Source organism: Cinclus cinclus, chromosome 3 (genome assembly GCF_963662255.1).
Source record: "Cinclus cinclus chromosome 3, bCinCin1.1, whole genome shotgun sequence".
NCBI classification, from domain to species: domain Eukaryota; kingdom Metazoa; phylum Chordata; class Aves; order Passeriformes; family Cinclidae; genus Cinclus; species Cinclus cinclus.
This window is the reverse complement of record NC_085048.1, coordinates 97,010,017-97,033,612: the sequence shown is the minus strand read 5'-3', so window position 1 is coordinate 97,033,612 and position 23,596 is coordinate 97,010,017. Positions and strand designations below refer to the sequence as shown.

General features: G+C 38.2%; 1 protein-coding gene across 1 annotated transcript in view; it reads right to left on the bottom strand.

Moving 5' to 3' along the window:
• ALK (ALK receptor tyrosine kinase) overlaps positions 1 to 23,596 on the bottom strand; it is a 306,940-nt gene that overhangs the window by 190,118 nt on the left and 93,226 nt on the right. Inside the window, exon 3 of the mRNA XM_062490501.1 lies at positions 23,019 to 23,183. Coding sequence (XP_062346485.1) covers positions 23,019 to 23,183 — 165 coding nt within the window. The remainder of the gene's footprint in view (positions 1 to 23,018; positions 23,184 to 23,596) is intronic.

Genomic DNA, 23,596 nt, shown 5'->3' with positions numbered 1-23,596 from the left:
CCCTCTGTTTTTTAATCACACATATCTCTTTAGTAAAGAAAGACTACAAGTCAATCCAAGCCCTGTGAAAGGTACCAGCCAATGGGATTTCAGTGACTGCTATGAAACTCTGTGTTGAGAAAAACATTTTTCTGTGAAACCCTGAGTGACATCTCTGCAAGGGAAATACAGGAATGTGGAATTAAACAAGCAAACAAAACCCCAATAATTTGGTCTGCAGGATGCAAATTGCATGGCCTAAACAAGATTCACCTCCATCAAAAATAAATCAATGTGACTCACAGTTTCTCTTGAATCTCCAACAAAGAATTTGCCAGGTTTCTGCCATTTTATATTGATTTCATATAAAATAATTTAGAAATTTTCTCTAGCATTTAAGTTTATACATCATACACAGAAGTTGCATGGTGGATTGTTTTAGGACATAACTAAGGACATGAAAGCTAAGAACAGTTACAAGCAGAACAGTTTCTGTTCTAAGTATAGACCCTAAGCCCTTTCAGTCATTCATACAAATTGTTTTTTACACTGATTTCCTGAAAAGACAATGTTTCAAACCCAGCCATTTTTTACTTCAGGTTTTAGAATCTAAGGGTCTCTGGGTCTCTTCACCCTAATTCCAAGCCATGACATATTGTTTTATTGAAAAACACCATACTTTCTAAGATATTTTAAGTACAAAAGGATAGTAGTCCAAGGCTGTGTGCCTAAACACGTGCATCTTAGTATGTATCCTAAAGCACACCAGTGAAGGTTCCCGGGAAAGAGCTGTGGTAAGAGTTCATTTGCAGTCACTCCCCCTCCTTTCATGCCACTGAAGGGAGAGGGCTTGCCCCATTTCCCATTTTCACTGCCCCGACCTTTGCAAATCCACAGCTCTTATGCTAAAGGCCATTTCCCCTGCAATAAATCTCTCTTTCACCACCACTACTCAGCCCCCTGACCATGTTGCTCCACACTGCAGCAGCAGATACAACAGTCCAAAGGTTGTGATTCCAACCGACCTCCTTCTCTGGCTCTCCAGGCTCCTCCTCTCCTTGAGCAACTCTAGAGAAATACAGTTTGGTCTCACAATAGAGTGAGGAAATCGGTTGCCACCTTCTCTGGTTTTTATCACTTATGAAATTTATTATTTAGACAAATCAACATGCATTTATGTTTTTAAACTAAATTTCAAGGAAAGCGAGAATACATTTTCCAGTCAATTGACTACTGTACCAAGAGCACAGTCTCTTTGCATATAAAGCTTTGCTCTTGTAGATTTTGGCTTTGTATCAACTTAGACTGTAAATTGCAAACTAATGAATTTGTATTGGCAGAGGAAAACATTTCTGCTTTTACGGACTACAGCATTTACTAGTAAATAAGATTACTAGGAACAATTCCCAGTTTCCCCAGCAACTTAGTTACTTGTCTCTTACAAGGCTCATTGTTGATTCATTCCTCTCTGTGGTCCCAGTGTAATGAGTCTAGTCCTAACCACCAGATAAAATTACAGCAATTGAATGCCAAGTTTTGTGAGTCCTGACATTCTGAAAAGACTATTACCCAAGTGCTGGGCACAGGAGTTGGTTTTACCTTGATGCTGCCAGAGCTATACTTTTCTGCTTTAGAACCACTCCTCAAAAATTTTTATGCCCTTTCAATCACTAAGATGAAAATAAGATAATCAGAACAAAAGAATTACTTATCTTGTCAGCCCTCCTGCCATCTTCCCATACTGTAAAGACATGGAGGAACCCTTAAGTTGTGAAGCCAGAATTACTGCACCAGTGGGAGCGTGTCTACAGCTATGCAGCAGCAGCCTTGCCATAGAGTTCCTTGTCCCTCCCCTCCCATCAGTGCCTTCCAAGTACATTTTGTTCAGGATAATGGGAAGACACTTGTTTAACTTCCTAAGAGCTCAGCTCCCCAAGGCAGTTTTTTAACTTGAAAACTCCTTACACTTGTCTCTGATCTTTCCCAACTACAAATAAGTTTTGTGTAGCAGTCAGAAACATACATTCAATTATAAAATTATATACCAGCTGCATAATCAGCATCACCTCCAAACCTACACTGTTGATAAAAAGTAATTAATGGCCTTTATCTGCATTCTTTGAAAGCTGGTGAATAAAGATGATCTAAGAGTAATATGATATTTTACCCAACAAGTGAATTAAGCCATACTACTTCAATAATAAACTTCTCAAGAACCACAGATTTGAAGTATATTCATACACATTAAATTATTATGATAACAACTTTTAGGAGATTTGCTAACTCTCATTCAAAAGGGAAGCACAAATCACTTTGCAAACTATGAAAGAGCACAACCAAAGCAGTGAAATTACTTGCTCAGATAAAAAAGTCCCATTTGTACCAAACATTCTAATTATAGTCTGGCAAGGTTTAAAGAAAACCCATAAATAAATAGCACACATCTACTACAGACAGATTTTTTACAGGCTGTTAAGTACATAACAGTGCCCAGGCATTTCAATCCCATGGAGATAAAGGAAAGTCAGGTTCTGAAAACTTCTGAAAAATTCAATAAATCCAGTATTCCTTTTTGTTCATTTGTTTTTAAGCCAAGAAGATAATTTTCTGTACGTTAAATTGATTAGTATTAACACTAGGATGAAATGAAGTGTAGCCATTTAAATGTATCAGTATGAAAACTGATAAAAGGAAAACCTTTAACAGAACACACTCTTAGCATCTGGTACTCATTGCAAAAAAGTATTGAAGGCAATTAAAGCTGGTATTTAAAAAAAGAACAAAGAAAAAGAAAATTTAAAACTAAAAGATCCCTCTTTTTATAAGATCAAACATGGACAAGGCTGGAAGTTGGTTTAGGTGCTTATTCCATAGAGTACTATGGAATTACAGTACTCCTTGCACCAGTCCCTTAAAGGGTATGATACAGTACAAGTGTCTGCAAAAATATATCAGACTTGCTGAAATTCTGTTTTTGTGGCCTGGGAGCTCTCACCTTAGTCTCAGACAAAATTAGAAATGTTACCATTGTCATTCCCAAATTATGTCCTCTCCAAGGGTTAGTTCACTGGAGTTCATCATTAACTACAACCTTTTAAAAATTAGTACCTGTAGGGAATTCTGGTTTGATTCCTAACAATTTACAGGGCCAGGTAAGTAATTTTACAAAGCTTCTCTAACAGATACAAAAACATATTCTTACAGTCACCAAAAGATAAAATCAGGTTTAGATTTTTTCAGTCTTTGATGAAATTCTGTAAGATGTGAGAAATTTCCTGGACTTAAGAAGTGCTGATCCCCAAATTTTCATGCACTTCTAGAGAAAAGCACAATTTCCTATCAAATAGAGCTAACATATTTCACGTTTGCATGTTCTTGTCCCAAGTTAAACACAGGAAAGGAAAATTAAATTGAATAGGACCATGTTATCACATTTCAGGACTTGCAGCCAGTTTTGACAGTGCAAACTGCATGATAACTATTAGTTTTTGGACATCCAGCTCAGTTTTGATGTCACATATAATATGGTTGGTTGACATGAACAAACACCAAAGATGTTAAAGGAAGTTACTGCTATTTTCTTTTGGTTAAAGAAAAGTTGAACTTGCCAGTATATCAGCTGTAACAGATTAAATTCTCTTTAGCTTTGTTATTTCCATTAATCTCATTAAGGTGATGAATGACATAGTAAGACTTGACTTACAGAGATCCCATGCAAGTTTCACAGCATTAAAACCAGTGAAGTGGAAGTTTTTGCACACAGGAACTCACAAACTACTTGTTCTAAGGAAAAAGTATTGCTCAAAACACACCAGAAGAAGACACATTACTCTTTTACAAAACACCGCACCATGTTTAACCATGAGGAGCTATTTCAGAATCTAAGCACCAAAAAAAAAAAAAACAAAAACAAAAAAACAACAAAAACGACAAAAAAAACAAACAAAAAAACCCCTCAGATTTGATTTAGCTGAAAATCTCTATGACATAGAAAGTAAAATGGAGTAACTGCATGAAGTCTGTGGGTGCCAGGTTCCTATGTTTGTCAACCCATTTTCAGGCACTAGCCTATCAAATGATGATGGCTGGCTATGTGAACTGTATTAGCAGGAGCAGAGCCCTTGATTTTACTTCTTCTTGTCTTCAAAAGGTCCTTTTCAGAAGTTTCTTTTAAGGAAAATATCTTTATGCATGCACAAAATTAATTTTATCAGACCAAAGGATGTTTATACAAGCCCATTTACATTTTTCAGTTGTCTTGATACAACTTTTAACAAGATTTTTTTTTAAAATACAGATTTATTTCATATAAATCAGTTACCATAATTTAATTATGTCCACAATGTTAAGAATAACTTGCAATTGTAAGATTTGCTCACTCAGGATAATTACTTCTGTCAACATTTTGAATTCTTTAAGGGACAAAAATACATTTGCTAGAATATTTCAATTTTTTGCGGCTGACATCTTTACAGGGATTAATTTTTTTTGAAGTGGATAGCCCTCAATAAAAGCTAATACATTCCAAAGAGAATTTGGATGGGTTTGTGCTCAAGCAGACATTCCAGCTCAAGAAAAATGCCATAACATGGAATAGTTTTTTCAGTCTGCCTGTCTCATAGCTCATGCCAGGCTGACATTGATGAGCTATGTGGCTTTCTGTCCTGTTTACTGCATGTTCATACATCACTTAACACTGTGAGGAGTAAATGTCTAATTACTTTGGTACTGTAGCATGAAAGAGCAATAAAAACTTCATCTTAAGTTATCACTTGAAAGTGACTCAAACTTCCTAGGCTGAAAGCACAGAACTACACATAGGACACTCAGCTACAAACACCATTAGAGCTGGCATGGGCTGCACAGGTTTTAACTGTGATGAAAGTATCACAGAAAAAAACCTTGCTAAGGAACTCTACCCAGCTAAAATTCAAATCATAGAACAACCCAGAGTGGGAGAGACCTCAGAAGATCATCTGGTCCAACCTTTCATAGAGGAGATTATCTAACCCCCTGTCCAGTCTCACCTTGAAAACACTCAGCAGTGGGGAAGTTCTTCCAGCCAATGATGGTTACCATAAAAAATATTATTTTGCTCTCATCTTTATGAAACTTTCCCCTGTGCAACTAGTTTCTGTTGTCCATTTTTCAAGTACTGGAATACTGCAGTGAGGTGTCCCCTGAACCTTCTTCTCTCCTGGGAGAAAAGACCTAACCCCTTCAGTCTTCCCTCATATGGTAGCTTCTCCAGCCCTTTGATCATCAATATTATGCTCTCTGTAAGGGAACCAGGTCTACATTTTTGCACGTGGGTATGCATTTCTAATTTCAGGGGAGGTCAGAAGTTCTTGTCCCTGAGAAGAGTACCATTAAAACCATATTAAAGCACTGATAACTCGATTCTGTTCTTTCTTTGACTTTGTTCACTACTCAGCAAAATGCCTTCTTGTTAATTATCGACTTCATCATCGAGGGACAGTTTAATCACAAGACTGTCTGCAGTTCAGGCTACCACAGCAGTACTAGCAGGGAATTTTGCACTGCACATAATTGGCCAGGTAATTAGAATACAAATCCTTAATTGCTCAGTTACTAAACGTAAACGGTGCAGCACGCAGTGCTTGACTGGCAGAGGACTTGGGAGAACCAAGGCAGCTGCCAAGTGCCAGCTTTTCCTCTTTCACAGCAGAGCACAGCAAACAGCACGGGTGGCATACTGAGCCCCTGTTCTCCTGTGGGGTGTGGGAAGGCCTTTCATTCTGAGGTGTAAAAAGAAATTCAACAAAGACACTATTTCAAGATATCCAAATCTACTTGAAAATAAAACCATAAACCCAGGACTTTTGAAAGGCAGAGGAAACCCAGCATCCTGCAAACAATGGCAGGTCAGAGCCCATACACTGAAACAGCACTGCTGCCCTAACTGTCAGCTCTCTGGTGTGGCACAGGCTGCTCTTGCAGGCTGGGAACTCAGTGCAGGATCTATATGGTCTGAGCTACAGAGATTTTCAGCTCATCATACTATAATTGGAGGGGTGCAGCATTAGCCTGCCCTAATACCTGTGTAATGGATAATTCAGAAGTTACCACTACAAGGTGTACACATAAAAATAACACCAGTTCTTCCATTTGTCCATGGACAACGTGAAGTGCTACATCAAAACTGTCTAGATTACCAGCCCTCTTCACTGGAAGGCTAAATCACAGCTCTGATATTTCATTAACTTTGTCTTATTTCCATGCTAAAAGCATCTGTGGCCTGTATTTATTTGTTCACATGTTCCTTGGTCAGCACTTCCTTCTCTTTCAGCTGGAATTCCAACACTTGCCGTTTTTTCTTCAAACGTATTTATAAACATAAGCATCTACTTCTCACATCAGTAGACTGAAAAGGGCTATTTTGTAATCTCACCTGCTGTGGCAAGACCCATTCTAGGAGCTGTTTTCTACACTTATTCCCATTTTACATTTGCTTTATCTCAAACAGAGCAAGACCAGTATGCAGCACTCTACATTAGGCTCTGTTACTGTTTTATGCAATGGCAATAGAATATTCTTCTCTCTTCCAGAAAAATCTTCACCAGTGTCATAGCTGACTGCGGTGGCAATTAGCAGACGGCTCTGAACTCTCCTACAGCTTCTACTTACAGCCAGTAATCCCTGCTTGGAACACAAATTCTTACTCTGCTCCACATACAAGATTTTTCATTTTCTGCTACAGTTACTGCCTCCAGGATTCCAGTCCTAAAGGCATCACATTCTTCCTTACTTTATTCCACTATTATATTAGCAATGCCTTTCAAACCCATGTGGTCACATTTATTCCACTGTTTCTGTGTTTCCTCCACTGTCTAGAGGCAATGACTCATAAATTCTTGTACTGGTTGGTCCAACAATCCTCTGCCTTTCTCACTGCTCTTCCTTCAGGAGTTTCTCTCTTCAGCTTGTGAGAAATCCACAGCAGCCCATACAGGCTTTCCAAAGGCAACTACAATTTGTTTGTATAGGAAGAAGATAAGACATCTCCAACCACAGAATAGAACTGATAAAAATTATTTGGTTTTTAAGAAAAGGAAGTTAATTTTAGGGCATTTGTTCATGTTCCTAAATTAAACCTTTCTTAAAGGAACAAAAATAACAGTGTGAAATTCTTAGCAGAGAAGCCCTTCATGAAAGCTGCTTTCTGGGTGAGAACAAAGGGAAGTTTTGCAAGAAGCAGCTAATTCAATTGCTTCTTGCCTTAGTGCCCTGGTTATGTTACACCTGCACAATATGATTCTCATTGAAGGAATAATCATGAGCCGGACAATCATTAGGCAAACTCAATAATGTTTATATTATTCAGATATAATCAGAACCTGCTTGTTCTTATCACTGTAAGGTGTTTGAAAAGCAGTGTTTATAGTAGGGGGCTTAGCACCCCTTTCTTCTATTGTGAGGCACAGAAGTTAAAATCCTGGACTCTTCATTTCTTTGTAAATTTGATTCAACATAACACACTTTCCTGCAGTCAAGGAAACCCAGCAGTAAATGCATCTTTGTATCATTATTTAACTAAGTGCAGTTCAAGAATGTTCTCATTAACTTGCAAGAGTGATGAAAATACACCTCTGTATTTTAAGACTCCTAAGACCCTTAGCTTCAGTCTTTCTACTTCATGGGAAAAAAAAAAAAGAGAGAGAGAAAAAAAAATTCCATTCTTATAGGAATCTAATCAACTCTGGAAATCCTTGATGATAATCTCAACCTCAAGGACAAATGACTAAGACATTCTTCCTACTTTTGAAGTATTTGGCCTGCATAAAAAACCCCTGTGATGTAAAAAATTGAACCTATTTCACTGGGTATTTTGTATTTGCAAAGTTACCATCTTTTTTTTTTTTTTTTTGCTATAACTAAGAAGTCATACCAGCAGGATAAAGTAACATAATTTACCGTTAATCCCCAGCCCTCCAGTCTTTACTGACTCTGGCATGTTCTATTAAACTTTGTGCCTCATTGTAATATGATTTCAATTCAGTGACTAAATGTATTTATTTTGAATTAAGACTCTCCACCAGACAAGGCAAATGCTAGTAAACCCATGGCCTGTATCATGGTCCTGAGTCAAGAGAAGGGGAAATAAAAAATAGAAGTTTAATCCAGAAATTAGTTAGGATTTACCTCTTTTCTGAAATCACTGCAGCAAGACCAGTCTTAATGCATTTAGCAACAATTAATTCTCAAAGCCAAAACAGCTGCACATTGCTGATGCTCTCCAGATGCAAGGTAAGGAATTAAATCATGGGATAATTCAATTGGAAAATTGCTTGTAATTATGGAGAATGCAGCGTCTGCTTGACTCCTCATGGTGATTGGTAGTTGCTTTAAGAATAGTGAGGTAGTCTGTGCAATGCATGGCAAATACAAATAAGTAGCTGTGTTATGAGAAATCTCATTTAGTTTCACAAAGATATGGTTTTAACATGGTTAAAACTGGATTTGCTGACATTAATGATAATCCATTTTCACTGTCCCATTACTGCCAACTGCCCACAGTCGCACCCAGAGCAGCAATATTCACTGACAGCACCTTCCCTCTGAAGGAACTCTGAGTACTTTGCAAGCACACACTACTCGAAACAAGGACCCAAATATGTTGGCGTGTCTCACCTCATTTAAAACACGTGCATGCAAACAACCTTGTTCTAACAGGTCATTTAAATCTCTGATGCCACAATGCTGACAACTGCTAGAAATGAAGAATGATGCTCCTTCACTTCAAATATTAAAATTCTCAGTATTAACAGAGGAGAAGGCCGCCTTAAGGTCTAGAGACCCTCTAGTACTGACAGCATGAAAAAACCTAAAGGAAACTGGTCTTTTGGACTGGCAGCTACCAGTGGAGAAGAAGAGCCATCTTGTCATCTCTAAACTGAGCACATGTATTCTGAAAATAACAGGATGATGCAGGGTTTTGCCATCTTTTGTAGAATAATTTTACCAGAATTGATCCTAATGAGCATTACAACATGTGACAGGGTCAGCTCACTGTTTTAAAGTTGCCAAACTGAAAGACAAAATGGCTGCTGTGTGTGATCACATTCCTACAGTCAGTGACTGAATGGGAAAAACACCTAGAAATAATGATTTTCTGTTTCATGGTTTAGCTATTAAAACACATAGCTCTCAGTGTATAAAACTCCAGTTATGGTACCAGTGGTTACTATGACATTGCATTATCCAGTGGTTACTACGACATTGCATTATCTCTGCTTTAGCTACTGAAATGTTTGCCTGATTTTTTCTTTACTTTTTACTTTAAAAAGCTTTAACAGAAAAACCATTAGGGAACAAGAGATCAATTATTTACAAGTTGCTTCACAAATCAATCATCCAGTATCAAAGCTAAAGTTGTTATTTTTAGCAGTATTAACTACACAATAATTAAAATTGATTACAAAGTCACAACCCCTCATTAAGTTGCTGTCAATTGAGGGGAAAATTCCTCAAAAGCAATTTTTTTCTTTAAAGTGATTGCAAAAAGATTCCCATCAATTAAAGAGACATCTGGTAATATGGAAAAGGTGATAAATTATCTAATTTTCTCAGTGCTAGTGCTTTGTAGACCAAAGGTAGAGCAGAAGAGAAATTTTTATGGTCTTCTCTTGTCCTGAAAAGGAGAACAAACAGCCTTATGTGGGGCCACATAGACCCAATCCTGCAGAGACAAGCCTTCTATCTAACAAAGACTTTAAGCGAATTCTGTAAGTATTCGGGCAGTCATAAGAAATAAAGAAGTTATTTGCATGTTTTATTGCAGCAAAAACCACCAGAAAATAAAAAAACCAAGCTAAAGAACTGCTATGCTTGCTCTCATACCTGCAGCAAGGCTTCCAGTGAGACAATGCACATTTGTATCACTTTGTGACAGTGTCAGGCTTTAAAAACTATCCCAGACTTTAGCCTTACAATAAGAAATTGGGAGCATCTTCAGGAATTTCACAAACAGGCTTATTAAAAATGTGGGCTAGCAAAATGCCACTTCCTGAAGTCTGTACCCCTTCATCCAGCAATCCAAATGATATCTTCAAAGGACAAAACATGATAACAATCAGAGGAAGGGAACAGAGCAGCCTTTTAGAAAACAGTTTTTAAGAAAAATCAGCAAAAAAATCCCTGGCAAAACACAACCCACACACAAATAAACAAGGTGCTTTGATTGCACTTGGGAGTGAAAGAGGCTAATCTGCAGTTCACTCAAGTTTCTGCAGTTTGTATTACCAATAGTTTTAGCAACAAGGAATTGTCCAATAACTCCATCTGATTTTTTAAAAGTTTAGCTTGCTAAACTTTTTGGTTAAAGTGTTTTAGTAGTATCCAATCAAGTAACCAACAAATCTGTTAATTTTTGTAAGTTGTTTAGGTCATTCCTGATGCAATGCCCATTACCAGCTTTCACTCAGGGTCAGTTTTGGTACCCTCAAAGAGTTAATGGATATAACATTGACTGAGGCACAGGTCAATCAATTCATTGCTGTAATGAAGTACATTTCACCTGCCCACTCTGAAATGTATCATTTAATACAGATAAAATTTAAAAAACCCTCAAAACATAGTAGAGAGTAGTTAAGTGCATTGTCTCTAATGTGTCTCTTTTCCATAGAGCCAAGTCCTGTCTCTTAATTCAGGGACACCCCAGCCAAACTCCTCCCTGCAAAAAAGTTCTCTCCCAAGGTAAGCAGTGTTTTACACCCAGGTGAGGTCCCTCAGCTGTTTGGAGCTCCGTTATTTCATTTACACTTTGTCACTCACTCTGTAATGACAGTACAGCTCAACAATCACTCAAGCACTGACACTACTCCAGCATATTCTTATGGCTGCCCTTACCTGTCCAGACAGACACCTTCCCCTGTAAATCAGTGGAAAGAAATGGACACACTCAGCTTCACACAACACTCATCTATTACACCAACATTCATCTAAGCACATAAGCAAATCCATGATACCAATATCATTGGAAGTATATTAGCTGTGACATAATTTTGCAAGGGTGTTTCTCCTCACTGTAAGGAAAAACTGAACACTGATTCCCAACATTTCAACACCCCTTAGTTATGGCAAAAGCACATTATACAACGGAACAGGAGGCATAGTGTTACTGGAAGCCAACATTTAGTTTCTAAATAGTCAGCATTTTAACTTCTAGTTCTTGAGTATTCATTAATTTTAAGGCAATTGGGAATAATACTGCTGAATCCAAGTGCATCAAATATTCCAGAAGTCTCCATATTCAGCTCAGCCTGACACATAACAAAAATCACTTCTTGGACAGCAAACATCTGCCATTAACCACCTGTTTTGCAAGGTGACCACAGAGAGAACTGCCTGAAGCAAGTCAAGCACCAACCCTGAAAAGGCCTGGAATACATTTTAATCATCCTTTGCTTCAAAGCCATTACAATTATCACTGGGGTTTTTTTTGAGTGCAACCAGGATCCAGATTTTCTGTCCTCTAATGAAGTGATCAAATCCTCCAAAGATAAAAACTCCTTCTACACCTTATTCACCTTTCTCTATTGACAGATAAGACGACCAGCTACATATGCTTCACTGGTAGTCATACTTAAATAAATGTCCTTAAAGAAACTTCCTATTAAAGACATTAATTATTGCTGTTCACTCAGCTGTTTCTCCCAATTGCAAATGGCCTGGCACATTTACTAAGGAGTTGATTCTAGAATCTATTCTTGCTTAACAGATACCTCTTTCCCTTGGTTAGTCATTGAGAAGGTCATTACTTTGGATGTAAGCCACAGTTTCTGAATTAAGTTATATAACATTTTGTAATACCTTTTCATATTCTTGATTTTTACCCTACTTAATGATAAATCAAAGATTAACTATGTTCCTCAGAAATCACAATTTGCTAATAATATGGTAAGACTGAATATATTGCCCTTAAGACACCTTGATAACTAAACCAATGACTACAAAATTAAACCAGATTTCCTTACTGTGCAATTGGGCACTGAGAGCACCAGAACAATCTTTTCCTCCCAATCTGAGAAAGATGTAAAAATTCCAAGCTGTGTGTCACAGCAAACTTTCACCTCTAATGAAGTAGCCTTGTTAATTTGTAGAATCAACTCAGGCAGGCCGTGCCCTATCAATACCTGGTAGTCTGTGGGAACGGAACTGGCTGGGATAGATAGTGGTTTAGCCTCAACAGCTTATGCAGGAGGCATCAACCTGAAACCACGGGGAACAGGAGACATTGGGTCAGGTTATGGCAAGAAGAGAATATCCATGGAAGCTGGTATGTTAATGGAGTTATTCTATAATAGGTCGTGTCTCAGTTGGTTTGGGACCTGTCACATAGAAGCTCTTGTTCGTGGTGGGACCCCTGCCCTCAGATACCCCCATATATTATTATGTTCAAAACACCCCCAGGTCTTTGGATGCTGCCCCTCAGATCATGCGGTTTCTACATTTGTTATTTTATCCATTAAAGTTTTTATTCTTCAGGCAACTCCATTGTTCCCATCCCTCTATTTCTGCCACGCTCCCCCTGGCTGGACCGGGCTCGGGGTCACAGCGAACTGCACTGTGAAGTAGTCTGAAGAGCTGTTATTTTTTAGAGCAATCAAATACAGAACAACCTCTGTCTCCTCCTCAAATTCTTTCACACTTTCAGGAAAAACACAGAGAGTGGAATTACACCTGCATGCTAATGTTGTTTTAATATGGACTTTTTGTTTCTTCCATGCTCTGAATAAACACCTTGAAAACAGAACATCCTTGAACCTTCTGCTCAAAATCAATACTGGAGCTCTGCAGCTTGGGTTTTTCTCTGATAAACAAACCTACTGCGACAGGTGAAAAGGAGTTGTGATCTAACCTTTATTATGCTATTTAAGTGCATTTCAAAGTTCTAAATTACTGCCAGAGATCTGTGGTACACAGAAAAATGCTTCCTTTCAGTGCCTGACCTTTCTACTTCCCCACTGGAGGCACACGAAAGCAGCAACATGTCCTCCACTAAAAGCAACACACAAGGTGAATTATTGTAGTTCAGTCCTTCATCAAGTTTATCCTTTTAACACAGGCAATGACAAGTAACAAATCTTCTGCTTCTGCTGTTTGAACATATTTTCAAATGTGGAGAAGTCTAGTCATCACCTTTTTTACTCATGTTTACATGAGATAATATAGAAAGACAGCCTCTCCCAGAAGAGTGGTTAGGTTTGCTCACAGACATAGAATAGGAAAGGAAAAAAAAAGAAAAAAAAGAAAAAAATAAGGCAGAACAATTGCTAAAAGCCCACTATTACATTTCTTAAATTCATAAGGAGATGCCATTTACAAGTAAGTGATCTTCGCTTCTCTCATCTCTGTTGTGACACTGAAGCATTCAGCTAACAATGCAGGCTTTCATTTGACCTTACAACTCATAGGAACCATTAATGTGAATTATAAATTACTTTTTTTAAAAAGCAGTATTTTAATTTTAACAAAAGATTGTGACTTGTATTTAACTTTTATAAAATCCTGTTTAGTTGGGGAAGGTAGAAGATGAAGGGCAAGCATTTCTAAATTGTCTGCATTTGACAGATGAGAAAGTCTGAGCTACTGAGACTAAAGGGACTCACAGAAAGTGATTTCCTTACCACGAACGAGACACACAATTGAATTTATTGCATAGAAAGGAAGTGCTGCTCAACACAGGAGCAGGGTCTAGGATTGCAGGTCCCAAATCAACAAGGAGATACTGCGGTATGTTCCCCAGCAGAGTTACAACATAACACAGAGGGCCATGTTCTATTGCTTCTTTCAGCTCACAGTCTCTGGCAAAGCCTGTCTGAAGAGTGAGAGAACATCTGGGGAAGTCCAGCCATCAGTTTTCTTCCCTCTCCTGCTCTCCCAGAATGGCCATTCTCATCTTCATGCATTATACCATCTGTTTGATCACTGTGCTCTCAAAACAAGCAAACAAAGAAAACAGATGAAACTTCAGGGATAGCTTCTAGCTCATAATTGAAAGGATGATTATTCATTAGAATCTAAGCAAGTTGCTTGGGGGGCCCCAAAACAGGCATTGCATGATATTATGAAATTTATTTTTTAAAGATAGAAAACAGAATTCTCATTTAGTGTCTTGTCTTGAACTCTGCAACCTTCTTTGGTTATTTTGAGTGGGATAAAATAAGCATGCTCACTTTAAGCTACTATGGGAGAAAACAACTAAGCTCAGATGCCTCACCCCTTCAAGGTAAAGGTAAATAAAACTGCTTCAGTGAGTTTTAATATTAACAATTTCTGTGAGATTTAACCTCTGAAGGCACAGCTAGGGGAGTATTTCTTGCAACACCTCTGAATTAGTAAATGTAATTGTGAGAAAAGTGAGACATTACAAAAGCATTGGTATCAACACATCCTTTACAGAATTACATCTAAACAACCTGAAATTAATCAGAAAATCAAGGACTGAAATATTAAAAATCAAGCCTCTCTTTACCCAAATTTACCAAAATGGTTAAACTGTACTTGGGTTTAGCTTCATCCACACCTGACTGAATCATGGTATTTTCTCTACCACAGTTCTAAATTAACAATTTCTTATCTCTGATTAATTAGCTGGAATTTGTTCTTTGCAAGAGTCACAGCAGTAAAACCTCTTAGCTTTTAAAATCCTGTGACTCTCTTTTAATGTATTCACCTAAGCACAGGTGTGCAAGATATGTACTGTAATAGAACATTGAGGAGAAGAATAACAGCAAAAATACTTTAGTTCTTGTCAATTTGATGATGCTTTTAACATAATCTCACAGAAGAGCTATGTAGAAAATCCCACACGATAACATCTATTTACTACCAGTGGAGCAAGCCAAATCCATGAAAAAAACACGGGGGACCAGCAGGCTCCAAGAGCTGTTGGGAGTGGTTAAAGTGCAAGGAACAAAGTTTCATGCAGCAGGGAACACAACTCACCTTAGGCTACTGATTTAATCACAGTCTGTGACAACGGGGAGAAATACTTCTCCCAACTCCTCAAAACCATCCAAAGTGACTTATTTAGTAGAGCATTCTCCGAGCCTCCTAGGTGAAGTGCTGGAGAAGCACAGGTTACTGTAGTATTTAGCAATGGATATAGTTAGACGATGCTTAGTAAGGATCACCAAAATGCAGCCAAGGGCCTGCCCAGCTCACGGGGTCTTGCTGACACTTCTTTACCATACACTGTATTTTTGTGTATACAGCCATATGTGTGAGCTGTCACTGGCATGGTAAGAAAAGAAACACAGAGAAAATAGAAGAAGCAGGTAGGCTAGAAAAAAAATCAAAACTACCAAACAACCTATTAATCCATTGAAGACTTTTTTTTGTGGAAGTGTGAGTTTTCCATAGTTAAGAAGTTCAATTTTAAAAACCCTCTGAACAACATGTGCATGGACATGCACAAGCATTTCACGATAAAGGACATTGTTCCTACACTACAGAGGGAAAAAAAAATTACGTATGTGTGTTAATCCAGTAATCTTTTCCTATAAAAAGGTCAAACACAGCCAAGAGCAGGACACACTTCCCTCCAGCTGTCCTTTTAATATACCTCTCATCTTGCCAAGGAGAAACTGTCATTAGGAGTGAGAAAGAGACCATTTTACAACCCATTTATTCTTCACTGTCTCTGCCTTTCTGGATATACTTGTTGGAGTACATTAGTCACAGGTATGCAGCAAGCCATTAGAGCATACTAACATCTGATGCACACTGAAATTAATTTTTCTTCTTCAGCTTGGGGAACAGACTGTTGGATGTTGCATACAAGTCTTCACTGAATTAAGGAGTGAAGAAACAAGATTTCTAAAATCAACAAACCCACGAGCTTCTCCATAGTCTGTAAAAATACATACCTATTCTATAAACAAACACACTGTCCTGCAGTGAGACAATCATTTGCCTCTTTAGAGCAGGCTCATTAAAGTGAAATAATTTTGCAACAGCAAAGCACGAGTGTAGTCCTAATAAGAAGAGCAAGCTGCAAAATGCTAGGAACACCTGGTCCATTTTTTGTACTGACACAGCATGAGATAGAATCTGATCCTTATAGAAAGGCTGCATTTTTCCTTCTCCACAGCCCAGTGGACCCTGGAAGCAAGTTTGGTTTGCATTTAGTGTCTTAATGTTGCATAAATTGCCATGGGTATGTGTTGTAACACTTGATATGTTTATGTTGCCAAATTGAGTCTCAAAATCTAAATCTCATCTAGAACAGCCAGACATATTCACTGTAAATATTTTTAATACTAAACCCCCTCTTTGTATACAAATAACTTGATAGTCACCCCTACAAATCCATAAATCTCTCATTTTCAGTTAGATGGATGAATAATTTTCAGTCTGTGTTACTTCCAGACCTCACTTAATTCTTCTACTGTTTCACTTGTGGTATGTAGCTGATCCTTCAACTGACACACAACAATTATTTCCACTGAGTCACTGACTAAATCTTAAAGAGGAAAGTAACAGGAAACTGAATCCCATTTGAACTAAATGAAAGTACAAAAGTCCAGATGTTCACAAATCTTCATGGGATATCTGCAGTTATCTGAAGGCATATAAATAATAAAACTAGGGTGGCACCATATCGTAGCAGTGATATTTTTAAGGACTGTTCAGCCATCTGGATTGAACCAGGATGATCCACATTCTTCTCCGGCATTAGAGAGAGGGATACAAAAAACATTCAGGTCTGCAAGTTTTTTGTCAAAATTTGTGACAGATTCAAAAACATTTATTCTTCAGATACAAATTCTCCTGAGAAAACAATTCTTGGTTTGTTGTTTCTTTTTCCAGGACTAATGTGTCAGGATCTCAAACTCCATGTATTGATTTACTAAATAAGAAATACCTCTGATAGCTTGTTCAAAAGACACATAAGCTGGATCAATTCTACAAGAAATTCTTCAAGGCATATCCTCAAACCAGTACAAGAATTAATGTAAAGTGAAAACTTTTGTCTGTTGTGTGTCAGCCCAGCTACTCTTCTTACTTTTTATTCTTTTCCCTGGTCAATAGCTATCTTTTTCTAAGATAATTTCTTCTTTTTTTCTTTTCTTTTTTTTTTCTTCATTTTTTTTGGTGGAATTTCAAGTGATACAAGTATTTTTTTCTGCTTGAGTTTTACACGAAGAATAACTTATCACCTACTTATTTCTTGCAAGCCCACACTGGTTTATACTCAACTGCTTTGTTAATAAACTGATAATCTGAAACAAAATATTATTTATTATCCTTTATTTTCTGCCTCATTCTTCTTTGTCTGAGGAATCATAAATTAAAGTCAACAGCCATTTTATAATCCTGCAGTTCATTATCTCCCATTTGCTAATATGCTCAGTGCCTTAGCCTTGCTCCATTTCTTTAGTAATAATTACAAAAATTAAAACCACATTAACAAAATATGCAGATACTTCTTGTTTTAGAACTTACATAAGGGCTTTTCAACTAATCAGTGGCTGGTTAGGGCCACTGTCCTCATTCATCTCCCAATTCCCCTGCCATACTTCATGAAAGTTTAATCTATATTTTCCGTTAAGAAGTTGTCTCAACTGGTGTTCATATTTGCAGAGGGTAGCTTATTACTTTTTTGATTTTTATTTCCAATGGTGGTCATATCTCCACAACTTCTCTTCATCTGAATTTTTTATCAAGCAGCTGCCTATTCTCCTGTTCCTGAAATCTTCAAATCACAGAAGTAGAAATTCATTTACTTGATCTAGAATCACAAGATTTAAAAGAGGAGCAGCCAACCCACTTGCATAACCATAGTCAGGAGCGGTCAAGACTCTAATCCTTCCCATTTAAAACTGCATTTATGGTTAGAAACAGATCACTCTGACATTTGATCAGACCTGGACTCAGTTGGCATGCAGTTGTTTTTGGTCCAGCTGCTACTGGTCCTCCCTCCTTAAATAGAAAGGATTAACTTTGTACTAGTGGTTCTCTCTCTTCCTTATAAGATTTGACTCAGAATGAAGCCCCAACTGTGGTCTCAGATCAGGGTCCACAATTGCTGCCTGCCAAAGTCCCTGAGCATCACAGCATTGCAGGAAGCTGAGCCAATAGGAGAGGTAAATTCTGAAAAGTCCCACTTGCTGATGACTCTTAAGCCATCCCTGATGGATGCCAAACTTAGTGCTGTACCCTAGAGGCCCCCATAATACAGAAAACTCTGTGTTTGACTGAATAGTTGAGAGGTACATAATTTATGGATGGTTTGACCCATTTCAGGTTTATCAGAGAGCCAAATGACTCTCTACCTTGAGCATGACAAAAACATACATCCACACAGCTGAAAGTGCAACTTCCTTGTCCTACAGATTCCTTCCTTCTAACCACAGACTGGGTTGTCTCACCTGCCTCCCTAGGAAATACTGCCACAGTTGCAAGATCTCCAGTTCCTCAGGCTTCATTACAATAGACTGCAGTGCATTTGCTGGTACAATATATTATGAAGGGTCATGAATAATTAAAAATTAATCACACTTGTCAAAATAAATAAATGCAGTCAGTGATGCAGAATGCTTGAATTTTTTATAGCATCTTTTTGCTTATTCATGAATTAAAAGAAGTCTAGTAATCCACAATGGATTGCCTACTCATTACAGCATGTACAAGCCCAATTCAGATCCCAGCAGTGGAGGTTTTCCTGTCAGTCTTTAGCACATCAGTGGAACTTTAACCTTAAATCTCTGACCCTGCAGAAAATTATTTAAGTTAGACTTGGAAATGTGAATAACTCCAGCAGATCTTCAGGGGCCTAGCTAGCAGACACCAGTGATTCTCTCAGTCAGTGGTCTGCTTACAAGATGGGGGGAACAGAGGAGAGTGAAGCATTTTAGCACAAATTTTAAAAAAAATCAAAACCTTTATAGCCTCCCAAACCTACATTTCTATAGGCAAACAGTCCCGCAGTTCTTCCTACCAACCACTCAATATTTTTGTGTGGTTTGATAGCATTCCCAAGGCTTTAGCAGAAAAGCAAATAATAGCAAATATTTAAATAGCAACTTTTCTCTGACACTCTGAATTGGTCTAAAACTGTTTATGCATTTCTACCATGTTTCAAAGGGAAGCTAAGCCCAGGCTGAGAGGTGAGTGAGGAACACACCACCACCCCAACCCTCTCAGACCAAAGACCCATTAACATGAAACATTTGGCTCTGAGAACAGACAGCTGGAAATAGAAAATGAATAACAATGTATGAACAGGGAAAGCAAACAGTTGTCCCTCACCACTCCTGGCCTTCAGGGACTGGTCACATGAGGACTTTCTGAACCACAAAAGACTCCATAGAGAATTTAGTAGCTGTAACTATTTTGCTTCCCTGCACATATCCTGTCAATTTGCACACCCACAGAAGGTTCCAGCAACAACAATACCCTAGAAAAAAAGTTCCAGTTTCACTGTTTGTTAAATACTGAGGGAGCTCCTTTTGTTTCGCCTGACATCTGATAATTTTGCTTGATGCTGTTCAATACTGCATTAGGAGAAATATCAAATATTCCTTCTGTACTCATCTTTTCAGTGCTTTACAAACCCTTGGGAGTTTATAAACCTTTATAAATATTTTATAAATTTCTGATATCTATACAACTCTGCATGTATTCCTTTAGATGCTTCTTGCAGGCAGGGTAGCCCTAGTCAATTTAAGTGTTCCTATAAGACAGCCATTACATACTTTATCATCTTTGTTTCTATTCTTTCAAAAACTTTCCCAGCTGTACTAAGAGTTTTGATGCATGGGATGTAGAACAGAAGACTGAGTTCTAAATACAGCTGCCCACACATTTATACCACAGCATACAGTACCTATTTTCCACTCCCTTCCCAGTAAGCCCCCAAATCACATTTATTTTGTGACTGCTACTGAGGTGATGCTTTCACTGCTCTATTCTTACCCTTAAATCAGCTTAAGTGACAGTAACCAGCTCAGAATCTGTCTGCATATATCCCAACCTCTGATTGTGTCTCCTACCACCTCAATTCAAATAACCTGCACTAAATTTCACCTGCCACTATTAGCTGGTTAAGCATACCTTTTCAATTCCTTGCAAACTAGACCTTCAATCTTTTACCCTGAATAATTTAATATCAAACTCTGCTACATCACCATCTATTCCTATCCAGAAGATCAATGATTTGTGTGACACTACATGCTGAACATGCCAAGTGAGAGGATTGCTCAGCTGTGACTGCAACCAGATGCTGAGACACCAGGAGTTAGCGCTTCCTCTTGGACGCTTAATTCATGCTGACTTCTGATTTCTTGATACTTGTGCTGTATCATGCTGCTGGGACATGAGCAAAAATACAAAATTCTTCTAATGTGTCTCTTTGGGAGATCTACCAATTATTTTCTACTTAACGCTTTACAGAAACTCATGTGTAGTCTAATGAATCATACCAGAGGCATTTGTCTCTATCAATGTCTTGCCATGACTTGATAACCAAGTGACAAGGATGAGCTAAACCATCCCAAAATCTAGTTAAGCTATCTGTTTATCTCTGTGCATTACTGTCTGCAAAGGAGATGAAATGAGATTGAGATAATTGCAAGTACAATTTGCAGGAAACAGTGGGGGTCGGAACTACTGTGCTTAATTATTTCAGATTGAAACAGACCACACAAGTATCTGTGCCAAACAGCTGTAATTAAAGTGATTTAAAATAGAGTGATGCTAGCTCCAAGTGTTGATTTTCAAATGAGTCTTTATACATGCAAGAGTTACAGTCATTGATGAGTTGCAGACCTACAGATCTACTGAGATAAAATTACCACTATGTCCAACATGCCTGGTAATTTAAAAAAACAAGCCCACACATATGCAAGCAAATACACCACGCAAAATAATCCACCCTAGTGCCCCACAAATCTAAATCCACTCAATCAATTTGACACTGGTTACCTGCCCCTCAGAACAGAAGAAAATAGCAGAACACAAGTTTCAGCCTAAACTGCCTATATTCCAGATAAGAACCCCCAACCTGTGGGCTTAGGAATAGAATTTCAACCCAATAGGCAATTGGAAATCATCAACCAATACCACCTTTGGTTTTGGGCTGCAAGGCCAGCCAACAGTCTCCCTTTCTTCCGCCTTGACAGATATATAACTGAGTTAGACAAAGGTATAACTTTACTGAAAAGGATCCAAAAGAATCATACATTAACAACATGTAGTACCATGGGGTCCTGGCCAGACTCCACCTGGAACAATACATTTACTTCTTTGTGGGTTTTTCCCCATTTTTTCCCCCACTCCAGGGAAATGGCAGCTCTTCCCAATTCAAAAGAAGGTTTTAGCTCCTAAATTTCAGGGGCAGCCAGCTTGCACTAGAATCTAAGAAAACCAAGAGCAAAGCAGAAATTCTGATTTATCTCAAACTTTCCCTGAACTGTACCTTCGTAGGAAGAAATTCAGTATGTGTGTGGATGTTCGTTCATGCAGAAATTAGAAGATATTTGCATGCAGCACACATGTAGTCCATCTGCTTTACACACGACACAGATCACACCAAAATGACTTGGTCTGCTGATGAATCAATGGGCCTTAAAAGTTAATTTATAATGGCTATCTGGGGAAAAGTACTATACCATTGGTATGGATGAGAAAATAGAACATGAATGAAAGCAGCACAGAAAATTTCCTCAATATCGGCCTGAACATAAGAACTTTCACAAACAGTCAGACTGCACCTCTGCAAAGTCAAATTCTGTCTCCACCGCTGGCGCCTAAGAGAAGAACCCTTTCACTTTCAGCCTTTGGTGTAAGAGGTTTCTTGACTCTAAACAGACTATTGAATTAAACATCCAGTGATGAATGTATTCTGCAAGAATTCATCTGATCTTTCTTTAAACTTATGCACGCTTCTGGCCCCAAAACATTAATTCATGTATTTTATTAGCACCATTTATTCAGGTACTACATGAAAAATGTCTCAGCTTGCTTGTTCTAAACCCAGAACCCACCAACTTCAAAGCTGCTTTCCAATGCTCTTCAATCTGCTTTTTAAAGACCTCTAACCCCTGCCATCGGAGATTGAATAGTGAATCTTTGTCTGTTTAGTTTTTCCTACTATGGGAACTGCTCCATATCCCTTGAAATTTATGTTGTCCTCCCTGACACCTATTTGCTTTCCTGGACAAAGTTTGTAGTTCCAACTTCCCCATTTTCATTTTTGTAGGTCCATTCTCATCAACACCACCTTCCAGAGAAAAGTTCCAGGCATCTGTCACTAGCAGCTGAAAGGATGTTAAGAATTTTTCTACTTTCCCAAGATTAGAAGAACACAAATATACCTAAAAATCTTTTCAGAACTAACAGTCTTCTTAATGAAATATGCTGCAGTTCACAGATATGATCATTAAGCAGGAAAAGGAATTCCAACAAACCAAATTTTTTTCCAAGAAAAGAAGTCTATTGCACTCTCATCTTTTGAGACCCTCCTAGCTCTATTTAGAGACACGATCTTTTTTCTTAAATTAAGAACAAAGCCCATCTTTGTTTTCTTACCAAACAGAGAACCTAAGCCCTGGACAAAAGGATATTGCCTAAAATGGTCTGCAAACACACAAGTGGTAAACAGGACCCAGAGCAAAGATAAGGCCAGACTCTTTCAAACATGGAATGACCTTAAACATGGGCACCATAGTACACTTTTTATCCAAATATCATCCAGGCCACAGGCCAGCCCAATTCAGATTTTTCACAAGACTGTATTTGATACTTTGCTTCCTAGATATATGATGGAGCTTGCCTTTAGGTGAAAGTAGATCTCTCCTGTACAGAACACCCCCCCTCCCCCTTTTGTTTGTCACTTTGTTTTCATCCATTATCTGTTGAAGCAAAGGGATTATAGCTGTCTTTAGCACTTCAGTTTGTTTGGGAAGGCTTTTGGGTTTTTCTGTTATGGTTTTGTAGGGAGTGGAAGCAAGGGTGTTTTTGTTTTAAAACTAACCACCACCGATGGCATTACACAGCTGTATTCATCTTACCTTTGGGTGTGCTTTCAGAGTGATCTCTCTCCAGCCTGTCTGGGAGGTTTAGCTGCGAAATTTCCTCTGCATTCAGTCTGACCCAGGCATTGTTGGGGGTTTCCTGATCTTTTGAGGTAAAGGAATACTCCAGCTCACAAGGAGATTCAAAGTTGCAGTCAAATACTAGAAAAAGAAAATGAACACGAAACATACCAGGTTAATTAAATCTGGTGTTTTCTGTGCTTGAAAGTAGGCATACATACATGTGCATGCACATTCATTTTATACTTCAGTGAGTTAGGGCTTGATTTTTTTCCAAAATGAGGTAAAAAGAAATAGGGAATTCCATAAACAGACAGGAAAAAACAGGCCTGAAATGGGCTGCACAGGGAGGTTCACTATGGAGACAGCAGCAAATCAAAAGGAATACCCAAGAGCCAGTAATTCCCCTTCAGGACAGGTCAAAGGGCAGCTCAAGCTAAACTGGGGAAAGGCATCATCTGGATTGAAAGGAAAATAGCTTAGTCAATGGATGAAATTGGACAGAAAGCCAATCTTTTCTGGGATGCTGCTCCAAATTCAACCAGGACCGTTAG